The sequence below is a fragment of the Corvus cornix genome, chromosome 2 (assembly GCF_000738735.6).
Source record: "Corvus cornix cornix isolate S_Up_H32 chromosome 2, ASM73873v5, whole genome shotgun sequence".
NCBI lineage: Eukaryota > Metazoa > Chordata > Aves > Passeriformes > Corvidae > Corvus > Corvus cornix.
In genome coordinates, this window is record NC_046333.1 from 126,990,813 (window position 1) to 127,013,538 (window position 22,726).

Consider the following 22,726-nt stretch of genomic DNA (forward strand, 5'->3'; position numbering starts at 1 on the left):
TGGAACAGCCTGGGGAACAACCCCCACTGTGGGGAGGCGTGTAGGGCTGGGAATTGTCTAGAGATTGCATGGTCTTATAAAAGGGTAAAATTCCAAATTTGTGGAGGGGACAGAAAGCAGACACCTGCTTCAGCTCTGACTCCCTGCATCAAGAGTTCCTGCACCTGACCCATGAAAACACCAGGAATGAGCCATCAGCACTAACGGGGAGGTGTCTGCACTGTGGTACTCCCAGCTAAGGTAGGATAGAGCTGTTAAGGACTGTTTGTTTGGAATCTGTCCCATTTGTTTGTAATATGTAAAAATTAAGAAATAGTGGTAATGGTTAGCAAGGTGTAAGGACAAACTTTTAACTCAGTTCTCCAAAGGCAGAAGAAAATTATTTCTTGTGCTACAGTATGTGAGGAAATGCTCACCTGGAAAGCTGTTCTATAGTATTTTTACAGATATCATTGGTGCAGAAAGGTTGCACCACTTCAGAGTGCTTTTCTGTCATGTTGATCGAGTGTTTCCTGGGGCACTTCTTTTTTCTTTACTTACTCTTTGACCAAGCTACGCTTTGGGTGAAGTAATTGAATACCTGGAATGCACCAGGAAGTTAAAAGAACTTATTCTTGCCCTGATTCAATTTTTTAATATCTCCTCTGAGTTTTAACTCCAGAATTTTTGTTCTGAAACTCATTGTCTGATTTCATCATAGGGAGTTGTTAACGTTTTTAACATAAATTCTTTCTGTTCCTTGCTCTTGGCTCAGGAATTTCATATTACAGTAGTTGGGAACGTTCATGCGTTAGCAGTGCTAGGAACATTTGTTTTTCTTGCAGATAACTCTGTCTTTGGCATTGCTTCCCTCTTTATGCTTACATGGCTTCCTTAGAACTTTTTAATAAGTGTTGAAACGATTTTACCTTCAAAATGGTGAAATAATAAAGATGTGGTGCAGGTGAAAGCTGTACCAAATTTACGTATTCACAAGGATAAATTTCAACCCAGCATGACTGAAAGATAAAACTTAATAAAATAAATAAAATACACTTAATTAAATAAAAATATAAACAAAATGTGAATGCTGACCTTGTCAGATGCAACATGCTCTCGTGCATCAATCATGACAATTTAAAATCAATTCCATTTTTAGTCTTTGTTTTCATTTCCTGACTAGAGAATGATCTGTTTCAATCAATACTGAGAACGGAATGAGGAAATTGCTGTGTTACTTGAGACCAGGAGGACTGTGATTCCAGGTCCAGAGAGAGCGTGTTAGCATGCACGTTGCCCTGAACATGGGGTTGCACGTGCAGGTACAGCTCCTGTGTGCCATGGCACACCCAGGGTACAGCGCTCCACTGCCGTGTGTGATGCCTACCTGAGGGTCTGCTCTTCCTTAAGTGCATCCCCTGAATTCTTATCCAGTATGGACTTTAAAGCTTCTCTGCTTTTATCCGATGGTCACTAGGGAACGAGTTGTACCTGAATTAAGGCCAAGTATATTTGGACACAAGGGGAAGGGACTGGGTAAGCATTCAAAATTCCCTGTGCCCCTGGCCAGATCATCAACGTGTCCTGTGCCTGGCCTGGCAAGGTGTGAGAACATCGTTTGCAATTAATCTGAGTGCTTTTATATCAAATGCAAACGGTGAAATGAGCGACAAGGAGCCATCGAGGCGGGGACAGCCAGGCTCGCGGGACGTATCTCGCCGACTCCAGGCCTGCGCTACCCGTCCTGGGGGCCCTGAGCGAAAGCCGGGAGCGGCCCGCCAGCCAAGCGCAGTCCGTCTCCCGCAGGCCGCGGGCCGCGCCCCCCTGCCCCGGTCGGAGGCCGGGCCCGTCCCCCGCCCGCGGCCGCAGCCCCGCGGCGACCCCGCGGCCGGTGTCCCGCGCAACTGGGCGGCCGGCGTCACTTCCTGCCGGGCCGCCCCCGTCCCGCCGCCGAGCCGCCGGGGGCCGGGCGGCTCCCGCTCGGGCCGTTGCGGCGGTCGCCGAACACGGTGGCCCCAGCCGGCGGCATGGCCGCGGCGCGCGCCGAGGGCCGCGGGCCGGCGGCAGCAGCCCGCCCACGAGAAAGAGCCTGGGCTGCTGACCACTTCCAGGTTCGTGTCGCTGCAGCAATGGAGGGCCCAACAGGACGCGCGTGGCCTGGCACCTCAGAGCGGATGCGCGAGGGGGCGGGGGGCGGGCCCGGCGGCACCGCCGGGCCCCGGCCGGGCGCCCAGCGGCCCGCCGCGCTGCAGGGAGGCCGGGCCAGCCCGGGGGCCGGGCAGGGCCGCCCGTTCCTCCCTCCTCTCGTTCTTCCGTCCGTCCTTCCCTACCGCCCGCCGCCGGCGGTGGCTGGGGCCTCCCCGGTCGCTGACCGGGCTGTGGGTACCCGGCGATGGCTGACAGCCGTCGGGTCGGCTCAAATACGCGTTTCGGCTTTTATTAAGGGGCATAATTAATGGGTTCCGTGCGTTAAATTTAACTTATTGAGAGTGGTCTTGTTTATTATGCCCTGTTGTGGGCTTCTCAGTACAAGAAAAACAAGGAGCTACTGGAGAGGGTCCAGCAGAGGGCTACAGAGATGGTGAGGGGTCTGGAGCATCTCTTACGAGGAGAGACTGCGGGAGCTGGGCCTGTTTAGTCCAGAGAAGAAAAGACTGGGAGCAGGTCTCATCGGTGTTTATAAATATCTTATAGGTGCGTGCCAAGAGGATGCTGCCAGGCTTTGGTGGTGCACAGTGACAGGACGAGGAGCAATGGCCATAAACTAAAGTACAAGAAGTTTCACCTCAAGATGAGGAAGAACTTCTCTACGTTAAGGGAGGCAGAGCACTGGAACAGGCTGCCCAGGGGGGTCGTGGAGTCTTCTTCTCTGGAGACATTCAAAACCCACCTGCATGAGTTCCTGTGCACCTGTTTTAGGTGACCCTGCCTTGGCGGGGGTTGGACTAAATGATCTCTAGAGGTCCATTCCAGCCCTAATAATTCCGTGTATTTTTTTTACTGCCCTATGTTTCTCCCTGCACTGACTCAGTGTGTGGACTGCTGTTTAAACCTTGCCCACCCCCCTCGATGTCCTTTTAGCAAGAGAAAACGATGTTGAAAAACAGACCATTGCCACCTTATACTTTCTGTTATGTGTGAATGAAAGAAGCTGAATTGGTGTATGAGTGACAAATCATTGTCACCCAGCTCTGCAGCCAGCTCATTGCCTCCAGGGTGTGAGGGCATTGGGCAGCAGCAGCTGGAGCATCTCCAGTGATGCCCTGGGACCAGCCTACCTTGGCGTGGCCCTCATGCCAGGGGGTCACTGTGTTGCAGGAGGGATCCTTGGCACTGTGTCCTGCCAGTTCCCTGGAGCTTGCTGCTGCTCTGGCCCAGGAGCTTGGGCCCCCCAGGTTGTCAGGTGTGCAATGCATTGAGGCAAAGGTATGTTAACCTGACTGGTTAAGGTTGTCAATGAATGGCTGAGGTGTTCAGCAAAGTGCAGCAAGAGGCTGGCTTGGTGCTTTGGTTAAAGTACTTTCTGGAAAATTGACTTATTTTTTAATTACTCTTAGTAGGCCCCAGGAGGTGAATGGTGTTCTCGGAGCTTTTTTTGTGCATCCCTGTTCAGACCGGATGCACTTCAGTGATATTACTGTGGCTACTGAAACTTCAGGGTGAATAGGGAAGGACACTGATAGGTTTTATATTCCTCATTTGGTTATGCTGTGGTCTGGACAAGTTGATGAGCTCCTTATTACTAATTGCCTCTTTCTCTAGCAAAACAGAACGATGACGTTCAGATCTTTGGGATTGTTGTGCAGCTTCCTTTATTGTCTGTCATGTCCTGAGAGATGTTCCAGGTCAATCTGAGAAGCAAAACATACTCAGTTTGCAAGACATCAGGCCCAAAAGCTTGGCTTAATGTGCCAAAGAAGATTGACTTGAACAATAAAGTTGGGCTGCGTAGTGGGATGGAACAATGCTTCTTCTCTTTAGTGAGAAAGGTACCTACTCAGAAGGAATGAAAGGTTGATAGCCACGGAAAAATTAAGTAGGCACTGCAACCAATCACAGACGTTTGTGCTCGAGACCTATTGGAGACTGGTGTAAGAATTACAGGTTAGAGTTTGTTGAAAGTAAATACTAATTGCAGTGCATAAATTGTTGGTACTTTCATAAACAGTGAGTCAGAACATACATTTCTGTGACTGGTTTTCTCATATATAAGCCATATATCTAAGGAAAAATGAAGACCAGTTTGTGTGTTTGTGTTCTGTCAGTGTGCTCAGCAAACTGAAGAACAGGACAGTCTTGAAATGGAACAGAGTATTCCAAGAAATGATTCATGCAGTGAACACCTTTAAGTGTCTCTCTGCTGGCTGGTATTGACCATCTGACGTTGTGCTGCTGATCAGTATTTCTTTAGCAAAACCAGCACTAGGAAGAAAATAAAATTTGGAAACAGGTGGACTTCCAGCTTTGCAATTTAGCAATTGAGAAGGAAAATCTGTTTTATGGGACATTTTCTGGTGATCTTTAATACATCTATAATTTCAGTTTAGTAGGCTGTAAAAGGAAGCTGTGAAAATGTTTTAGTGGTGGACACTTCACTGTAACATCTGAGAAATTGTGGAAGTGAGAATTTTCTTTACTTGAAATTTGAATTTTGCATTTACTTTAAAATCAAACAGCTATTCTAAAATAATGACATACTTATCACTGAATAAGCCTTTATAAAGAAGTCTAGTCATGGAGTTAAGCTTAGAACACTAAAGGATGATATAAAACTAAGTTTCTATCTGCAGCAACCCATGAATTGCAGGGAAGAGCGAAAAAGACCAAGATGAGTGAATAAGGGATAAACCACCTGAAGGAATGCTCTTCATAGCATACAGTGCTTCTGCCTTAATTTCTTAAGTGGCCTTTGTTTCTAGCAGAATGCCATCCCTGCTCTAATGATGGTTAAGTAGTGTTTCTGATCATCAGTGCAAAACATGAGGTATTCTAAAATCTACTTGTTTTAGAAGTGTGTTGGTCAAGGTCAGATAACAGCTGCCTTACACTTGTGGCACTCCACAGAAGAAGAGCGAGCCTATCTATTAGATTTTACATTCCTTTAGTGTTTATGTTGCAATGACATTCAGCACTTTTCCATACAATTTGACAAGAGCGCCATTCAATTTAAAACTCTCACCAAACTGTTGACAACCCTCCTGGGGAGAAAATGTTGTCGTGTGGTATGGGCAGAGTTCAGAAGATGCAGGACCTCTTTCCTTTGACACGTGGAGAGAGCAAGTAGGCAGTGCTGGCCCTTGTGCTTTAAGCTTCTCAGTAGTGACTCTGTCACGGGTGCTCTATCGAGTTCCTCTGCTCTCTAGGGCTAACGCAGCACATCTGCAGCTGAGGATTTCTGCTGCCTTTGTCAGCTCCCAGGGAGCAAAGAAGTTGGGGTGGGGGGGCGGGGGGGGGGCCTACAAACTCTCAATTGCCCCTTTTCCTGGCCTTTCTTTCTTATTTCTGGGTGGGTGGGTGTGCGTGTGTGTGCGTGCCTGCAGCTGAACCTGTGCTGAACAGTGTGTTTTCGGTATTCCAAGAGCTGCACGATCGGAATGCACAGAACCATAGCTCTGTGCTTAGATATTTTATTCCAGCTCTGAACCTGTCTATGAGACACTTGTGAGTGCTTGGCTTGAATACATACTTAATCAAAGCATGAGGAGATATTAGGAGGAATAACTAGAGTTCAGCAGCTTTACATTTGAAAGATTTTATGAAAGAACTCTGAATGTGGAAGCTATGTCCACCTATGTTAGCAGAGTAATTGCTGTAGATAGGCTGAGAAATGATGAGTTTTATACAGTGTTTTTCACAACAAGAGATTTGTCTAAGAAAGCTCATTTAATTATTTAAATTATTAGTGAATGGTTTATGTGGAGGACTGAACTTAATTTCTGATCCATGTACCTGTCAGAAGGTATCACACTGATAACTGCTAGAATGTCAGGGAGGAACTTCTCAATTGCTTTTTAAATATCTGTGAAATTTTTAAAAGATAATTAGATTACAAAATCAGCACCAGAATGCTAGTGAATGTCTGGATTAAACATTTCAGTTTGGGAACTGGTCCCAGCTTGTGTAGGTACTCTTGTAAGTAGCTGAACTTCATAGCAGCGCTTGAACTGTATACAGGGTAGTCAAGCCAAATACATATGTAACTGTGTCCTTCATTTTCCTGTGAAATGAGCCCCTGTCCTGGGGATCTGGAGCTGGTAGGGGTGAATCTGCTGCTGGTGTTCATGGGAGCTGTGCTTGGGGCATACAAAATGCAGTAGCATTTAGAGTGCAACAATTACTTCAACTTTGAAACATTTGAAATTGGACACTCAGAAAAAGTGACTTTAAAAAAAAAAATCTTAAGCTTTGGTTTCGCAGCTCCAAATTTGTGTACATTGGTATCTTTTGCTACCAGTACAATTTGAAAATACATTAAGATTAGTAAAGCATTTACATTCTGTAGACAGGCCTTTGGGAAAATCTCAAGAGGTAATGAAATCTGTCTCCAGAGCAGTTTCTTCATCATTCAAGCCCTGAGTGGTAGACTAAGTCCTAGGTCAATATGTAGAGCAATGGGAAAAAAGCAGAAAGCTGAATAGCAGCTAAGTGTGTGCTGTCCATTCCTTGCACTGAATTATGTAAACAGCTTGTAGAATAACTGAAGACTGTGAGATGTATGGGGTGCTGATTAAGCATTGTGCAAGTGGCATCAACTTTGTTACTTGCTAGATTTTTATGGTTCTCTTGCAGTCATTGGAAGCAGCGTGTATGTGTGCAGCAAAAATAGCAGATTAAGATAGCAGGTGCATACCTGCTGACACAAGTGATCAAAGAGCCTGTTTTCTTGGAGAGAACTAAACTGTGCACTTTATTTGTACTTGCATGTATTTTGTTTGGTTAGATAAGAAAATATTTTAAAAGACTCATACAGAAGACCATACAAAAGATAAACGCTGCTAATGGTGTCAGTGGAAACAGTGTTTAGTGGGTACATCACTGTCAAGGAGAAAGAGCAGTGCTTATACTTCATGGCTGTAAGAGTATTTTTTTAATCTCTGTTCTTTCTTTTTATCCTTTCAACTTTACTTGAGTAGCAAAAGGTAATTGTACTCTTAAGCAAAGAAATTTTGTTTGCCTTCCAGGTTATGGTTGTCTCAAGTTCTACCTTTCTTTCATATAGGCTGCATACAAAAAGCATACATTTAGTAGATTGTTGGAACAAACTGAAATAAATGATTGTGTTCCTGTAGTAGAAATTATTTGACTTTATGTATTAGTTCAAATTCAGAAGTCTTTGCCTACCCTTCTCTTTATTTTTCTTCTCTTTTATTTAATACATACAATCCCATGTAATCATTGTATTTAAGTGTTCCAAGTAATTAGAGTCAGACTCCTTCCTCTCTGTTTTCCCTCCTTTTAGCAAATATTCTTTGAACTTGAGCTGCTTTTCAGGTGTGGAAGGCATGACTAGTTTGTTTGCTTATTTTATCTTACCCCTTTGCATCAGTTACACAAAAATCACCATGGAGAGAAAGAAGTAAGGCAGGAATTGGTTGTCTCTGCCTGACACTGCTTTGCTCAGAGTGGTGAGTTGTGACAGCCCTCAGATGTGCTGCACAGCTGGCTGTGTGTCAGCAGCAACACCCCTGGCAGCTGTACCAGGGTGCTGGTGCTCAGTGTGACAGATTGAGTATGCTGTTTGGGGCATTTGTGCGAGGACAATGGTGGCTTGAAATGCTGCAGCTCTCCTGCAGCCACTTTGTGAAATTACAGCCCTGTTGTTTCGTATCCTGGCACCACTGAATCCAAACAAAGGCTGTAATACCTCGAGTGTCAGTGGAAGGAGTGATAAATGTAGTATGTCCTTGGCTTCAGAGGCTTGCCCCACTGCAGGGTGTCACTGCCTGCCTTCCATACCTTTTCCTGCCCTCCAGAAAGAGCATGGGAAGCTCCTCCATGCAGTTGAATATGCTCCAGATACTGACCATGGTCTTTGCAACCCCTGTGAGCTCCCCTCTCTGTCAGGGGATGGCCTGCTGGCCTTCAGCCAGGGCACTGCTCCATGTGCTTTGTAGCACTACCTGCAGGTGCTGGACTTCAGAATTCATGATGGTATCTGGCTCTTGAAGAACCTTCTCCCTTTGGAATGACATTAGATGGCATTTTTCCAAGGGAGTGGTTTAACTGTCTTTTCCCTCAGCATGCAAGCTGCTGATGGTTGTTCTCTCGACAGGCTGCTGATACTCTTGCTGTGAGGCAGAAGAGAAGGATCTATGATATCACCAACGTTCTGGAGGGGATTGATCTCATTGAGAAGAAGTCAAAAAACAGCATTCAGTGGAAGTAAGTTATGTCAATTCTGCAAATTTTTGCATGCCCAAGAGCAACAAAAATTGCCTCTTTCTACTTCTTCTGACTAGGTATGACACCATAAAATTAACGTAATGCGTTTCAGTGAGCAATATGATGTTGTAGAATTACAATAAATTAACTGTATTTGTTTTCCTTTTAACTTGTGTCTTTGATACATAAAATCAAGTTTAAAGCACACAGAAGAGAAACTTTTAGAAAACTTCTAGTGCTACTTTATAACTAGCACTTGCAATTGAAAAATTCCCTGTGAATGAATCTGGGAGGGGTATCAGGGCACATGGTCTCCACCTACCTGCTCTACCACAGTCCATGCCTACTGTCTCTTAGGCCTCTGAAAGTAAAAGCTCAAGGTAAGAATTATAGGTGAAGGAGAAAGGGCCTGCAAAACAGTTCCCATGCAGAAAAAACTACACTCCGAAAGAAGATAAATTTTTGTAGAGGGAAATCTTAATTTGATCAGAGGTTAAGCATTTTCGTTTTCCTGTTAAAACACTACTGGGAGGGTAAATGCTCATTTCCTTCATATTGAATATTAGTAGATGATACTAATTTAAAAAAAAAATTCCAAATGTTGAAAATAGTCTTAAGAAATTATCAATGCATGTTTGCTTTAGATTTTCACTTGTGGTTTCATGAACCCTTTTACCTTTTTAAGAGGAGTAGGTGCTGGCTGCAATACAAAAGAAGTCATAGACAGGCTGAGATATCTGGAAGCTGAAATTGAAGATTTAGAGCTAAAAGAAAAAGAATTGGATCAGCAGAAACTGTGGCTTCAACAAAGTATCAAGAACGTCATGGATGATTCTACAAACCACCAATATCCTTTTAAATTAATTGTGTGCATTTTGGAACTAGAATTAAGGCAACACCTAAAGGTAATGGATAAAGCATAATGTAGCCCATTTTATCCTGAAGCAAGGTAAGGCAAGTATTTTTTCAGGTTTTGCTTCAACAAAAGAAGATATAAATCTTAGACACATGACTTTTTAACTTCTATGACTGTGCATAACATGAAAATAATTTAGCATATATATAGATGTACAGCAGTAACTTTTAAGTCAATAGTACAATCCTAGTGTCTTATTTGAAATTAGTTATATTGCTTCCAGAACTTGAATTTATACTTTGTTACCAGTGCTTTACATGAGTCTTTTTTGTTGCTTCATTTTGAAAAGATCAAGCTATCACCCAAAGATAAATTGATTTGACAAAGTTCTGAAGCTTGTTGGGTTTCAAACTGGAAAAAAAGATCCTGTATATAAATATCAGAGAGTTCCAGCTGCATTGCTCATCATGTGTTTAGCTGTCTTGCAAAACAGACACCTGAGATTGGGAGCAGGCAAGTGCCCTATAATACTATTGATAAGTACTTAAATTTTCTGGACAGAAACTGTTTTTGTAAAATGGATTTTGTAGCAAAGGAGATTGAAGTTAAATTTTAGGAGAAACTTTCCTTTTGGGAGAGCTAGCAATGAAATTGATCCCCCAGGGTGGAGGTGGTGGAATACCTGTCACTGGAGGTTTTGCAGAAGAGGAAGGAAAAACATCTGTCTGGAATGTCTGAACAGTGGATCAGTCCTACCTTGAGGCAGAGGAATGGGATGGCAGATGACTTCTAAAGTTCCCCCTAGCAGTATTTTTGTGTGATTCTGGGAAATGCTGGTACATACCTGAATTCTGTATTGTCAAGTTAGCAAAGTAAATGGTATTCTTCAAAACAAGATTTTACATGTTCTCCTTTTTTAGAAGAATCACTTCTCATTCAAGCTACACAACTATTTTTCTTTTTGTATTTTCTTTGCAGATACAAGTTTTTTCTTTAAAACACAGAACTCTTGTTATTTGTAACGAGCCATTCTGAAAGTCAAAAATAATGCCTTGATGACACTTCTAAGTAACTATAATAACATTATAGTTTAGGCTCAGTTTGGACAAACTTCTAAAGGGCAACATATACCAGTTTTATATTGCTTTAAGAAAAATGTTCCTTGACATAAATTACATTTTCATATGTCACCCATGAAGATATCTGCAACTGCTTCAATGGTAAGTTGCTGCTAGGCTGTATTTCTACAGTGAGGGATTTCTTGAAAAATAACTTGCTAACTAACCTGCTTTTTCCTTGCAAGTATTTTGAATTTAGAAGTACTCAATAGTGATCAGTACTAGGTAGATGTTTCATAATGTTTGTGGCTACCAAGTTCTGGTATTTTCTAGTTGTAGTCACAGATGGTGTAGAATGGAAGCTCAGCTGGAGTCCTGGTTGTGGATGTCTTTTTTGGTATTCATACTTCTCAGCAGCTTGCCACGGGCCATTAATGGAACCAGAGACAGAACATGTTGGTCCAACCCTCCAAAAGAACCAAGAAGATCCAAATTTCGTATCATTTTCTGGTGGCAACTGTGGCCAGACAGAGCTTGTGATGCTGTACAAGTGAAGGCAGCTGAAGGTCAATGATGGGGCATTGCTACTAAATCTGAAGGATTCCTCTACAGGTGGTTTGAAGAAATTGCCAAGAAATGCTGGCAGAGGTTACTTCCCTTGACATCATCTCCTGATTTTGGGCACCCAAGGGAAGATTGTTGTTCAGCCTCCAGCTAGGCTCAAACCCATCTTTTCTTTGCCACAAGGAAGATTTTTTTAAATAAAAACACAAGACTAGAAAACTACTGCAGTTTAACAAAAATGAGCTGTTACTGAAAAGAGTTAAGTCATTACAAAACATGGAGGCACGTGGCATGGCACTCCCATAATATTTCACCTACGTGTTTCTTAGGAGGCAGAGAAAGAAAAATGTTATTCCAAATTAGTTATGGACAAAGAGGAAATAATGTGCAGGTAGGCAAGTGACTTGCAGTATTGTGCCAGTGCTGTGCATGTAACTGTGGTCCCCTGACTTTACCTAACATGTCTTAATGCGCATAGTAAGCCACAGATGAGTTTGACAGCCATCTGTTACATCCCAGTTGTGCTGCGGAAGCCATGAGCTTAGATACTTGGAAATGCTGGCACTGAACATCAATACCTCTTCTTCCTTCTGTTAAACTTCTGTAGTACCACCACTCATCAAAGTCATAAAGTGAGCTAGACCAGAGAGCTGGTTTAGCTGAAATCATATGAGGAGTGGCTGAGGGAGCTGGGGTTGTTTAGCCTGGAGAAAAGGAAGCTCAAGGGAGGCTTTATCACTGTCTACAAGTACCTGAAAGGAGGGTGTAGCCAGGTGGGGGTCAGTCTCTTCTTCCAGGAAACAGCAACAGGACAAGAGGATATGGCCTCAAGCTGCACCCAGGGGAGGTTCAGGTTGGACATCAGGAAAAATTTCTTCAGAGAAAGGGCTTCTAAGCATTGGATCAGGCTGCCCAGGAAGGTGGTGGAGTCACTATCCATGGAGGTGTTCAAGAAACGACTGGATATGACACTTAGTGCTATGTCTAGTTGACAAGGTGGTGATCAGTCAAAGGCTGGACTCGATGGTCTTGGAGGTCTTTTCCAACCTAAATCATTCTTTGATTCTGTGAAAAAAGGAACTAAATATTTTCACCTTATGTTAGATATACAACTAGAAGACAAACGGGTAAAGAAAATTGTAACTCTTGCACTGTTGTGAGAAAATATTTTTGCAACTATGATCTAAGTATTGGAATTCTGTGATTTATACTATGCAATATACTTGGGTCTTATAGGGACTACATACGTCTTACCACAAGTTTATATATGCTAAATTGTGCAGTACTTTAGGTGGCCTTAGAGAATTTCCAGATCTCATTTGAGTGGATACTATACAAGACTTAAGAAAATTTCTTAAAAATTGCTGTTTAACCAGGAGATACACTTCTAGCAATTCAAGCACCTTGTGGTACACAGTTGGAAGTACCTAGACCTGAAATGGTATGTACTGGTTTCTTGTTTACCTAAGTGTTCTAGAGCAATAGTGGAAAAGAAGAGCTATTTTAGAGCAGAGGATTTCTCTCTATCCATGTGCAAGAGGAGGGGGAGAAAGGATTAGGATTGTTTCAGCTGAGAAGAGAGAGGCTGGATAGAAAAAAGTGGGTTTTGTACACTTAGACTAATGGTAACTGTGCCTTCTATTAAAACCAAGATACACAAATGGATTTCTTCTTCTCTCTTGCTTTTAAATGTTGCAACTTGAAAAATAATGCATAGTTGTCATGAATTCTCTTAAGAACTCAGTGACTTTTATGTGTCAAGTTCCTCTGTTATATTGTTAAAATGGATCTCTTAAGAAAAAGCCTTTTAGATTTAGTTTTAATTTAGATTTAGTCTCATGGTACTAGACTGGATACAGAAACAGACTGCAGTCTTGCTATAGCCAAAAGGATTAAATTGGCAAGATTAAAATAGAAGGCCGAATTATTTACTTCTGTCCATCTTTAACTTTTGTTGTTGTTGTTGTTGTTGTTGTTGCAGTGCTTGGTTTTAAATAGTTTACATAGTTGGGAGAGAGCCTTGTTTGTATGAAGCATGATAGCCACTGTGCTTAAAGAAGGCTGAAATTCACCTGAGAAGTTTCACAAGCTATTTTTAGTGAGGCTAAGCACAGTCTAATATCGTAAAAGCATCCAAGGCTAGAGCCATGAAGCTGATCAATGGTACTATCTTTGTCCGTCTCTGCTGAACTCAGTTCAGGCAATGGTAAGGTTCTCTGCAGGACCCAAGTTAGCAGCTGTGATGTTGGATTTTGTTGGGGGTTTTTTTTCATTGTGGACTAAAACAGCTGATCTTAGTCTTCATCACCTTGTACAGTTCCAATTTCTCAAGGAACAGTAACTTTTGTAATACACCACCTTTACAGGGACAGAACGGACAGAAGAAATACCAGATCAACCTTAAAAGTAGTTCAGGACCTATCCATGTGCTGCTTATAAACAAAGAGTCAAGCTCCTCCAAGCCCACGGTGTTTCCAGTTCCTCCACCTGATGACCTTGCACAGCCCCCATCTCAACCTGCAGCTCCAGCAACTCCACTTAAACCAGCCGCAGCTCCTCCAAATCCCCCAGAACAGCATGACCTGAACCAAGGACGGGAGTTACCGCAAACGGCAGTTGCGGACACACCATCAGGTGGATCCAGGGGTTTTCCTATCTCCGATGGGTGGGGGAGGAAGGCAGCTGGAGGGAAAGAAGAAACTGTTAAGATAGGTGGTAGACAAAGGAAAGATCAAGAATTTGCATAGGGTAGCAGCTGTCCATTAAAAGACTATTCCAGGGGCTTAGTAACGGCTCTCAGGAGGTTACAGAGACACCTCTTCCTCTTCTGTGTGGTGAAACAGATGCTTCCCTCAGAGCTTATCATCATACACTGAACAGGTTTTGGATGTAATCCTGTTAATTATTGAGGTGCTTCTCCAGAATGCAGTTTGGAGCAAAATTGCAAACCTCTTGACAGAGGATGTGATATGAATGTGTACCTTTTAATAAGACTGATAATACACCAGTTCCAGCTATTGTACCACAAGTCGCTTACCTTCTTCCACATAGCCACAGTGAGAGGCTCCTGAATATCAGGTGTTTTTTTCATAGTAAATTAATAGATAATAGGAAAAGATCTAAGAAAATGCTGTGAATATTATAACTGCATTTCTGAGGGGTCCTGATTACCTTCATTTATTAATCTTTAGCTAATTGACAATTAATTAAATTGTGCCTGTGACTGTGGAAGGGGAAGACTCCTCTCACCCAATCCCAGACACTGGCCATGTTCTCCTCAAAAGACAAAGCTGGGGGCAGGTGCTTTGTGTTCTGTTTCACTGTAACAGAACTTGTGACATGCCTTCCTGTCCGTGTAGGTGGCAGCACCCAGCGGGACAGTGCAGCCCCCACAGCCCCTTACTCCAGCCTGCCAGAGCCGGAGCTGTATCCCAGCCTGTCCGGGGACAGTGCCCAAGCCTCAGCCAGTTCCAGTGACTACCAGAGCTTGCTGCCTCTGGATGTCAACTGTATTCTCAAGCCAAACTCATTTGACATTGCAAAGATGGAGGAGCCTGCAGGTAGGAAGCAGTAGTTCCTGTTGAAATGTTTTTACTGGTTCCCTGAGCCCTTCTTTGTGACCAAGTTACCAATGAGTTACACAGAGGAAAAAACAGGCCTCTGTTTATCTCCTAATGAAGCCAGGGAGCCAGCTCAGAGGAGCATACTCATTTTGAGCCAAATGAGTTTCCTTGCCACCAAATAAGCTTCATGTTGTATATGGCTCTTGGGTTTTAAGGGCTAAGTGGGAAAAATGTATTGGGAGGGAAAAGCTGAGGGATACAAAGATAAATATATTTCACATGTACATGGCATACTACCTCTGCAGCTCCTAACACTGCACAAGCCATAGTGTACTTGGCAATTCAGTGGTTTAATGCAAAGAATGTGTTGACTGCTATAAACACGTGTTAAAAAATCCTACATACTTAAAGCATGTGTTCCTGTCTCACAGGAAATATCAGTGGAGATATTATTGATGAACTCATGTCTTCTGATGGTAAGTATTTAGCATCTTTTGTAATAATCACAAGTAGCAGCATAGTTTTTGTGTGAGCAGCACTTAGGAAGCATCTGTTAAATCTGATGCCAAGAGTCAGTATAAAACTACTTCTGTCCCGTGTTGCTTCCTCTGTCACTCCTGTCTTTGCTCCCCTTTCTATTCCCTGCAAGTTTTATTTAACAGTCAAAATATGAAAACCTTAATCCAACAAGCACTTACATGCATGAATAACTCACCAGTCCTTCATTTAGGGACAAAGAAAGAACAAGCTGATGACTAGTGTGCTGCCTTTAAAAAGAAAACCAAACTGGTTTAATTCTATTCTGCCTAAAGCTTTATGCAGGTGCTTTGAGTATTTCAGAACATAGTTCTGGATGCAGACTGATACGTGTCCAGCTATGATACACTAAATGTCACCCATTTCTGCTCCTGCACCTCTGTGGCCATGAGTGCAACACTGTACCACAGCTACTACAGAGCTCATGTGCTGCCTACCTCTGCCACTCTCACTGAGGTGCCAGGCAAAGAGGTGAACTCGGCTCGCTTTGTTCCTTTTGCCCTGTGATAATATATGCCTTCAAGCAGACCGCCTCAGGGCTCATCCAGAAGACGTGGTTATATAAGAGCCAAGGAGCAAGATGGGATTCTGTGAACGTGCCAGTATGTGGTTAACATGGAAACAGCCTCCACTTCTAGAGCAGGGATGGCATGCCCAGCTCATGTACACTGTGTTAAAGTTCCTACAGTGCAGTGAGGGCTGAGGCTTCTCTTCTTGGTTCTATTCACCGCACAAAGACAGCTTCGAGTCCATGCTTGAAATGCAGTCAGTGCACAGACAAACTGCTAGCCTCCATTTCCCTTCTGTAAAAACAGAGATAATGCTAACTTCCTTACTTATTTGAAGGCTGGTAGTTGCAGTATTGTAACAAGACAAAGGAATATAAATACAAATTACGGGTTTCTGGTTAAAGTTTTCAAAAGCTGCTCAGGAGCTCCTTTGCTGCAGAAGAACTTAAACTCATATTCCACAGCTATCACTCCAACAAACTGACTTAAAATAACAAGCAAAAAATGGTAGATACATCAGTTACTGCCTTAGTCTGAATGCAGTACAGGTATTCACGGTATGTATCTCAGTGAGCTTGTCAGATTATCAAGACTATTTTAATTATTAAGACTAACACTGATGACAAACATACTGAATATGATAGGGCTGATTTTCCAAAAGTGTTTTAATTTAAACTAAACTATTCCTGCTTTACAGTTTTTCCTCTCTTACGACTCTCTCCTACTCCCGGAGATGACTACAACTTTAACCTGGATGATAATGAAGGAGTCTGTGATCTCTTTGATGTGCAGATACTAAATTATTAGATATCGTGTCAACCAGACTACTTATCTACCTCTAACTATAACATTCTAGACTTCTTCATAACCTAAGTATTTGAATAATGAATGTATAACTTCTTAGTTCACTGACTCTGGGAGTATATTTCCTTTTGTTTCCTTTAACTACTTCACAAAACAAATTCAAGAACAAGAAAAAAAGGGCTCTTATCAAAAAAATCTGGCACTTTTTCACCTGAGTGTTTTTCTGTGTAATCCAATTGTTTGGAGCTTTCTTTAGTAAGAAAAGTGAAAATACCTAATAGCCTTTTGATCATTTTTTCAAAAAATGATTAGGCTTCTTGCTCACAGTTAACAGCATTTTTTTTGAAGCTTTACTGCCAAGAAGCTATAGTCTTTAACTTTTCAAACAATTTTGAAGCTTTCACTGCCAAGTTGAAATGTGAAGGGTATCAACTTGAGTTATGCTAAATTGTTTCAGTGAACCAATTTTGTGAAGTGCCTTCTGTTTTAGCACTTTAAGTTTCTCACACTGACTTCTGACATTCCACTTTCCTACATGATAGGAAAGGTCTGTTTGTAGTTTGTATTAAAGTGTGCCAATACTTGTATATTAACAAAATTTTTTTAATAAAATTGTGCAAACAAAGCCATCAGTCTCTGTGGTCTTTCATTTCTTGCAACCCCTTCATTGTCCATTTTATATTACAACTGAGATAACAGGCTTGTGGCAGCATCCACGTTTGCTGGTTCCTTTTCCAGATTTGTGGAAACCTGAAAAAAAAAAAGTTTCAGTTTAAAGTAGAAAGCAATTTCTTTTTGTTCTGCTTGAAAAAAACCCCAGACTAATAAATACCCATTGTCCAGAAGATTAGTTTGTCTTTTACGTATTTAATATAGGCTAATTTTGCAGTCATACTTCAATAATTTGGGGGGATTGCAGGATACACTGAAGTTGAGACACAAGCAGAATAAATAGGCTTTGTGCTTCAGGAGCGTCGTACCAGTAACATTAACACACATGGCCCAACTGAGACAGGCTCGGCTTTTAGTTCACAACTGCTCTCAGCAACAGTTTTGCAACTTTGTAGGCAATACTGTTACAGCCTGAGTAATCAAATACAGCAGTCATGTAGAGCCCCACTAGCACAGGAGCAGTAGTACAGTCTGAAGTCTTGGAGGAATACATAACAACCCAGCAGGGACAGGACCACTGGCTCCAACTGCCTTGAAATCCTTGCTTGGCCTCATCCTGTGCTGGCAGCACTGTCAATTGTGTTTCATTTTTCTGTCAGCCTCTCCTTAAGTATTTGACACTTGTTCTGTTGCTCCCAGCTGTACAGAAACTTGATCACCTCAGGCACACTGAGAACTCATGTCCACTTCTCCAAACTCCACCTTCCCCCAACAGCCAGGATAGATTCATCTGCACCTCATCCTGAAGGACTGCTTTTTCTCCCTGAAACTGTGCCTAGAGCATCAGTCAGCATAAGAGTTTATATGCAGGAACTTGTCAGGAATTAAACTTTGTGAATTAATTCTTGTGCAAGACTGCACGTAGGCCTGTATTAAAAAAACTAGACAAAGGCAAGTGAAACACTGTCTTGAACCCTAAATGCTGCAGGCAAAACCTGTACTACAGAAGTTGCTGTTTCAGGTGTTGGTGCTTCTGATAGGTAATATGAAGGCTTAGAATCGGGAACAGAGAGAGGTAGGACTGTTTGTTTCAAAGCACGGTCAGGTGCTTCAGGTAGGGAACAGCAAGGTTCATCCTCTCTGTGTCTATTCATGAGGAGATAAAAGTTTAAAATCAAGGGGGATTGAGCTGGAACTAACTTAAGAAACCAATTAGAAATCAGCTACAATGTACTTAAAAAATATGCTTTTGAAGCATGCTTGAGCATGGCTGCCCACCCACTTCTCTACTTTAGTAGTTACATAGCATTTGAACATGCTAACCACGTTTCAGCGTTACCACACACATGAAATTCATAAAACTGGGATGCTAGCTTTAAAGCAACTGCATGAATTCACAGATTCACAGACTATTGTGAGGTGGAAGGAACCACAAGGATCATCAAGTCCAACTCTTAAGTAAATGGCCCACACAAGGTTTGAACCCAGCACCGTGGTGTTACCAGCACCATGCTTTGACCAACTGAGCTAACTGCCTACAGTCTCAGAAACACATTATAATGCTTCAAACACACACATTCTTTTAATTCTCCTCAGATTTTTACAGAGGGAAGTTACCTGCTGAGTCTTCTGAGGTTCTGCTGTGGTACCTTTTGATAGCTGCTGTATTTCTTTCTGAACTTCAGCAAATGCTTTATTTATTGCGCTAACTTTTTCAGCATTTTTAATGTTTATCTGGGAGAGAAAAAAATACACACATTGTTATTTTTAACAAAAATTCCACTTGTGCAACTATTATGCAGACAGTGTTACATGCTTTTCAGTATGTTTTATCTGTTACCTCATTAGGTCATCTAGTTGTGTACTAATATATTTAAAATCAAGAGTTAAACTTTCTCTATTGGAATAGGAGCCCATAGTGATCCAGAAAGAGAACAGAGAGAAAACAAAAGCCAGGCTTCACAGGCGCTGCTGCACCACCCTCAGCTCCTCTTAGCTGGAGTGGAGTCCCAGGAAGGGTTCCTTCCTTCATCTCTCTGGTGGACTGATCCTGGCTGGATGCCAGTTTCCCACCAAAGCCACTCCATCACTGCCTTCTTTAGCTGGACAGGGGACAGGAAATATAATGGAAGGCTCATGGGTCAAGATAACAGCAGGGCAAGATCACTCAGTTGCCATCATGGGCAGAACAGACTCGACTTGGGGAAAATGAATTTCATTTGTTGTCAAAGGCTACAGAAGAATCTCAGCTCCAGCACCTGGAGCACCTCCTCCTCCTCCTTCTTCACTGATCTTGCTGTCTGCAGGGCTGTTTCTCTTAAAAATTCTCACTCCTCTGTTCTGACTGCTGCTGGGGGTGTGCTTCTTAACTGCATCATCCCAGAGGCACTCCCTCATGGGCTCTGCCTTGGCCAGCAGCATATCCATCCTGGACCCAGCTGGCATTGGCCCTTTCGGACATGAGGAAGCTTCTGGCAACTTTTTAGAGAAGCCACCCCTGTAGCCCCTCAAACCCAATATAACTGGTAAATGATTTCACCATTTTGAATTTCATCCAATAGCTTACCTTTCATCATCACACCTTGTGACCTAATTGTTCGTACTGTAGGTCTGGCCAACAATGTCTACCAGGTTTTGCTGCAGTATTTAAAGAAACTCTGTGGCTGTAGCAGAGAGGGATGTGTATCTCTGTGCACCTCAGCCTCCCTTTTAGCCCAAGTCTGCCTTTGCAAGTTATTTTATCGAAAATGCTTTCAAAGAGGAAGAGCTAGAATATGGACACGTGTTGCACTCTGGGGACAACTACCTGTGGCAGAGGAGGAGGCCAGATGCAAGAGGGCATAAACTCTCACCACTGCAGCAAAGTAAGATTCAGCTGATCTCAGCCCTAGCACCTGCTGCTTCCAAAATCTGGAACAGGATCCTTGCCAGGTAATGACCTATTACATCACAAACATTCCAGAAGCACGCTCACAGGTCTTCAGGCAACCCCAAATTTCAGGATACCTACTGCTGTTCCAAAGGCTACCCCTGTAACTGACCTCTCAGCAATTTAAACAGGCAGAAGCAAACTGTGAATGGTTACACGTAGTCATTTTGCTTTCAAAGCCTCCATAAGTTCAGAGCAGGTATACAGTAACAGTAATTCCATTTATTCTGAGTGACCAAGAGAACTACCAGTATTAAGAAAGCAGTGGCAATGAGGCTGATAAAACAGGCCTACTCAGATCAACATTTTAACTGGGAGAGTGACTGGAGAAATACAGCCCCATCTCCTGGCTCTGATCAGAGTGGATGGACTGTTGGTGACATGATGGACAAAGACTACGTGTTCCATCAGTGCTTGTCACCATCTTCCAGCTTCACAGGGGTGTTAGAAGGTTCCAGTTTTAATACGTGATACTGTCAGGTACTCAGGCAGGACTCCTCCACAGAAAGAGGCTCTATAGCTAGCACAGTATCTACATCAAAAGTTGTCTGAACAGTTACAATGGGCTTTTAGCTATTAATTTTAGCTATTAACAATTTTTTTTTCTGAGCATCTTCCTATACTGCTTAATGATAAGTAAATCCCATTAAGCCCAGAGGCTTAATGCATTAAACAATACAGCTTCAAACACAGAGAATAAAATTTTACTCCTAATAGGTTACTGACTTTTCATGAATATGATTTTAAACCTGTTTCTCTCTTTATTATACAGGACAGTCTAGACTAAGAGGAGATGCGACGCCAGCAACATGAAATTATTTTTTCCAAAGTTTGTTACACTCCTGTCTGTCCACCAGATTAATTCACCAAGTGGCTTTGGCTTGCAGGAGGAAATCTGAAACAGCCTTTTTTTTTTAGAGCTATTTGCTTGTGTTTGTCCAGCACACTGCAACTGCATCAAATGGAAAAAATAAGCCACTATCTGCTTTTATTACTTTTATTAACAGATGCTTTTCTAAAGGGACAGCTGAACTCTCGCAGAACACCCATCTCAGGCTGGAGGCAAGGTTTGAGAAGATACCATGTAATGACTCACTGCTACCAACAGGAAAACTTATGCTTAGATCACCCCCATTCCTCTTCCTCTGCACTGCTCCCAGCTCCATGAGCTACTCTCCCCCTCCTCTGGGCTGTGCTCCTCTAGAAACACAAAAATAACATTATTTTTGCTTCTTTGTTTTTCTATTGCTTTAGTATGTTAAATTGTCTCACAGAAGCATCTGCAGAGCATCACAGCCCATGTAAGGTGCAAGAAAGGAACAGAGAGGAATTAAGAGCAAAACACCCATCAGTGTGCACTCCTGGGCCTGTTCACTGCATCTCAGTGACAGAGCTGTACTTGACAGCTAAGGCAAATAAACAACTACTGGATCAGGAAAGGCTCCATCCTTTCTGGTTCTTCCCCACTAAAATGCTTCTCTTTGCATTCATTCATTCATAATTAAGTTTGTTCAACTCACCAACCCAGCACATAAAAATGCAAAATGTATTTTTAATAGCTTTTGCTGCTGATTTAGCAAGTTGAGTCACCTAGTGGGTGAAGAGTTCCTGAGCCAGCATCAAGGAGAGCTGTGGGAACATAGCCCAGAGCCCGGCAAAGGGATCGCCTCCTGGGACCAGGAACGTGATGGAAACCACTTCCCCTTGTTAGTTGAACTAACTATGCCCGGTGCTTCGGATCAAAGCATTTTGTTAACCTGTACTCTGAATTACACCCTCGGTGACGCTGTGAATGCAGGCCAGTGAACGCGAACTCGCTGAACTGCTGACGCGCCCTTTAGCATCGCATTCCCGAGGACAAGGCGAGATGCTATCAGGCACTTCCCAAACGATACCTCAAGCACAGCCCGATGTCCTCTATGGCATATGCCTGCAAATTAGTCAAATGAACTTCCTGTGCTTTTTGCAGATGATGACATCCGTATACAAACCTAATTTTCGGGTGAAAATCGTGCACTTTGCCGTTTTGTGCCCGGACACACACTGCCCCTAAAACAGCTCGATTTAATCAGTTCCCAGCGCTTCCTCCGCCGCGCAGCGAGGCTGAAGAGGAGGAAACCCCGCCAGGCCGAGGCCTCCCTCGGGCGCCGCAGCAGGGCCGGGGCCCTCCCCGTGGTGGGGCGCTGTCCCAGCCCGGCTAGCACCTCCTCCCGCCGCAGCACTCACCTGCTTCAGCCCGGAGGTGACGGGCCGCGCCTTGCCCTTGGCCTTGGCCCTGAGGACGCCGCTGCGGGCGATGCGGAACACGCTGCCGGCCTTGCCGGCCCCGCCGCGGCTCTTGCCCATGGCGGCAGCTCCGGGCGCGGGAGAGTGACGTCACAGGGGGCTGTGACGCGAGGAGCCGCCAATCGCCCGCAGCGCCGTCACGGGGCGGGCGCAGCGCGCGCGGAGCCGCCAGGGGGCGCGCGCCCCTCGGGTGGGCGCTGTGGAGCCGCAGCGGGGAACGCACTGGCGGAACGGCGCTGTCCCTGTCCCTGGTTCAGCCTTAGTCCCGGCTCTGCTTGCCTCTCCCGCAGCTTCGCAGCCAACTTTTGCAGCACGGGAAAGCTGAGAGCTCCTTGGCGCGCGCCCGCAGCCCAAACGCCGAGTCCCAAGCTCCACAAGCACGTGCCCACGGCAGCCCCCGGCACACGGGGCGCTTGGATAAAAGAATAAATTCCCAGTGGGTTGTGGGACACTCTTCTGCCTCACGGCCCCGCCTGGGAAAACGCGGAATCTTCCTGCAGCCGATTCCAAAGGGAATTGGGTTTACACCCCTAGGAGAAAAACGGGAGGGGGTGCAACGGTGCGCACTTGGCTTTACTTTCGGGAGTGGCGGGGGTGACCCCAGGAATGGGCACTCCCGACTTTCCCTGCCGCACAACTCGCGCTCT

The 22,726-nt window shown here is 43.7% G+C and overlaps 2 protein-coding genes across 2 annotated transcripts; one reads left to right on the top strand and one right to left on the bottom strand.

The window, feature by feature from the left end:
• Positions 1-2,352: 2,352 nt before the first annotated feature.
• E2F5 (E2F transcription factor 5) lies at positions 2,353-16,881 on the top strand. Its single transcript, XM_039548855.1, has 9 exons — positions 2,353-2,673; positions 8,252-8,361; positions 9,047-9,208; positions 10,394-10,437; positions 12,216-12,280; positions 13,206-13,473; positions 14,199-14,399; positions 14,834-14,878; positions 16,146-16,881. The coding sequence occupies exons 3-9, from the start codon at positions 9,186-9,188 to the stop codon at positions 16,253-16,255; spliced, it is 756 nt and encodes a 251-aa protein (XP_039404789.1). The 5' UTR covers positions 2,353-2,673; positions 8,252-8,361; positions 9,047-9,185; the 3' UTR covers positions 16,256-16,881.
• RBIS (ribosomal biogenesis factor) lies at positions 16,835-22,163 on the bottom strand. The gene is made up of 3 exons (XM_039548856.1): positions 22,020-22,163; positions 18,482-18,598; positions 16,835-17,002 (listed from the first exon to the last, which is right to left on the bottom strand). The coding sequence occupies exons 1-3, from the start codon at positions 22,137-22,139 to the stop codon at positions 16,934-16,936; spliced, it is 306 nt and encodes a 101-aa protein (XP_039404790.1). The 5' UTR covers positions 22,140-22,163; the 3' UTR covers positions 16,835-16,933.
• Between the last annotated feature and the right edge of the window lie 563 nt (positions 22,164-22,726).

Excerpts from the sequence above, each read along its gene's own strand:
- E2F5 (XM_039548855.1), top strand. The coding sequence starts at position 9,186 with ATGGATGATTCTACAAACCACCA. Across the intron at positions 10,438-12,215 it reads TATCTGCAACTGCTTCAATG|GAGATACACTTCTAGCAATT; the intron begins GTAAGTTGCTGC and ends CTGTTTAACCAG. Across the intron at positions 14,879-16,145 it reads TGAACTCATGTCTTCTGATG|TTTTTCCTCTCTTACGACTC; the intron begins GTAAGTATTTAG and ends CCTGCTTTACAG.
- RBIS (XM_039548856.1), bottom strand. The coding sequence starts at position 22,139 with ATGGGCAAGAGCCGCGGCGGGGCCGGCAAGGCCGGCAGCGTGTTCCGC. Across the intron at positions 18,599-22,019 it reads TCACCTCCGGGCTGAAGCAG|ATAAACATTAAAAATGCTGA; the intron begins GTGAGTGCTGCG and ends TTTCTCTCCCAG. Across the intron at positions 17,003-18,481 it reads AACCTCAGAAGACTCAGCAG|GTTTCCACAAATCTGGAAAA; the intron begins GTAACTTCCCTC and ends TTTTTTTTTCAG.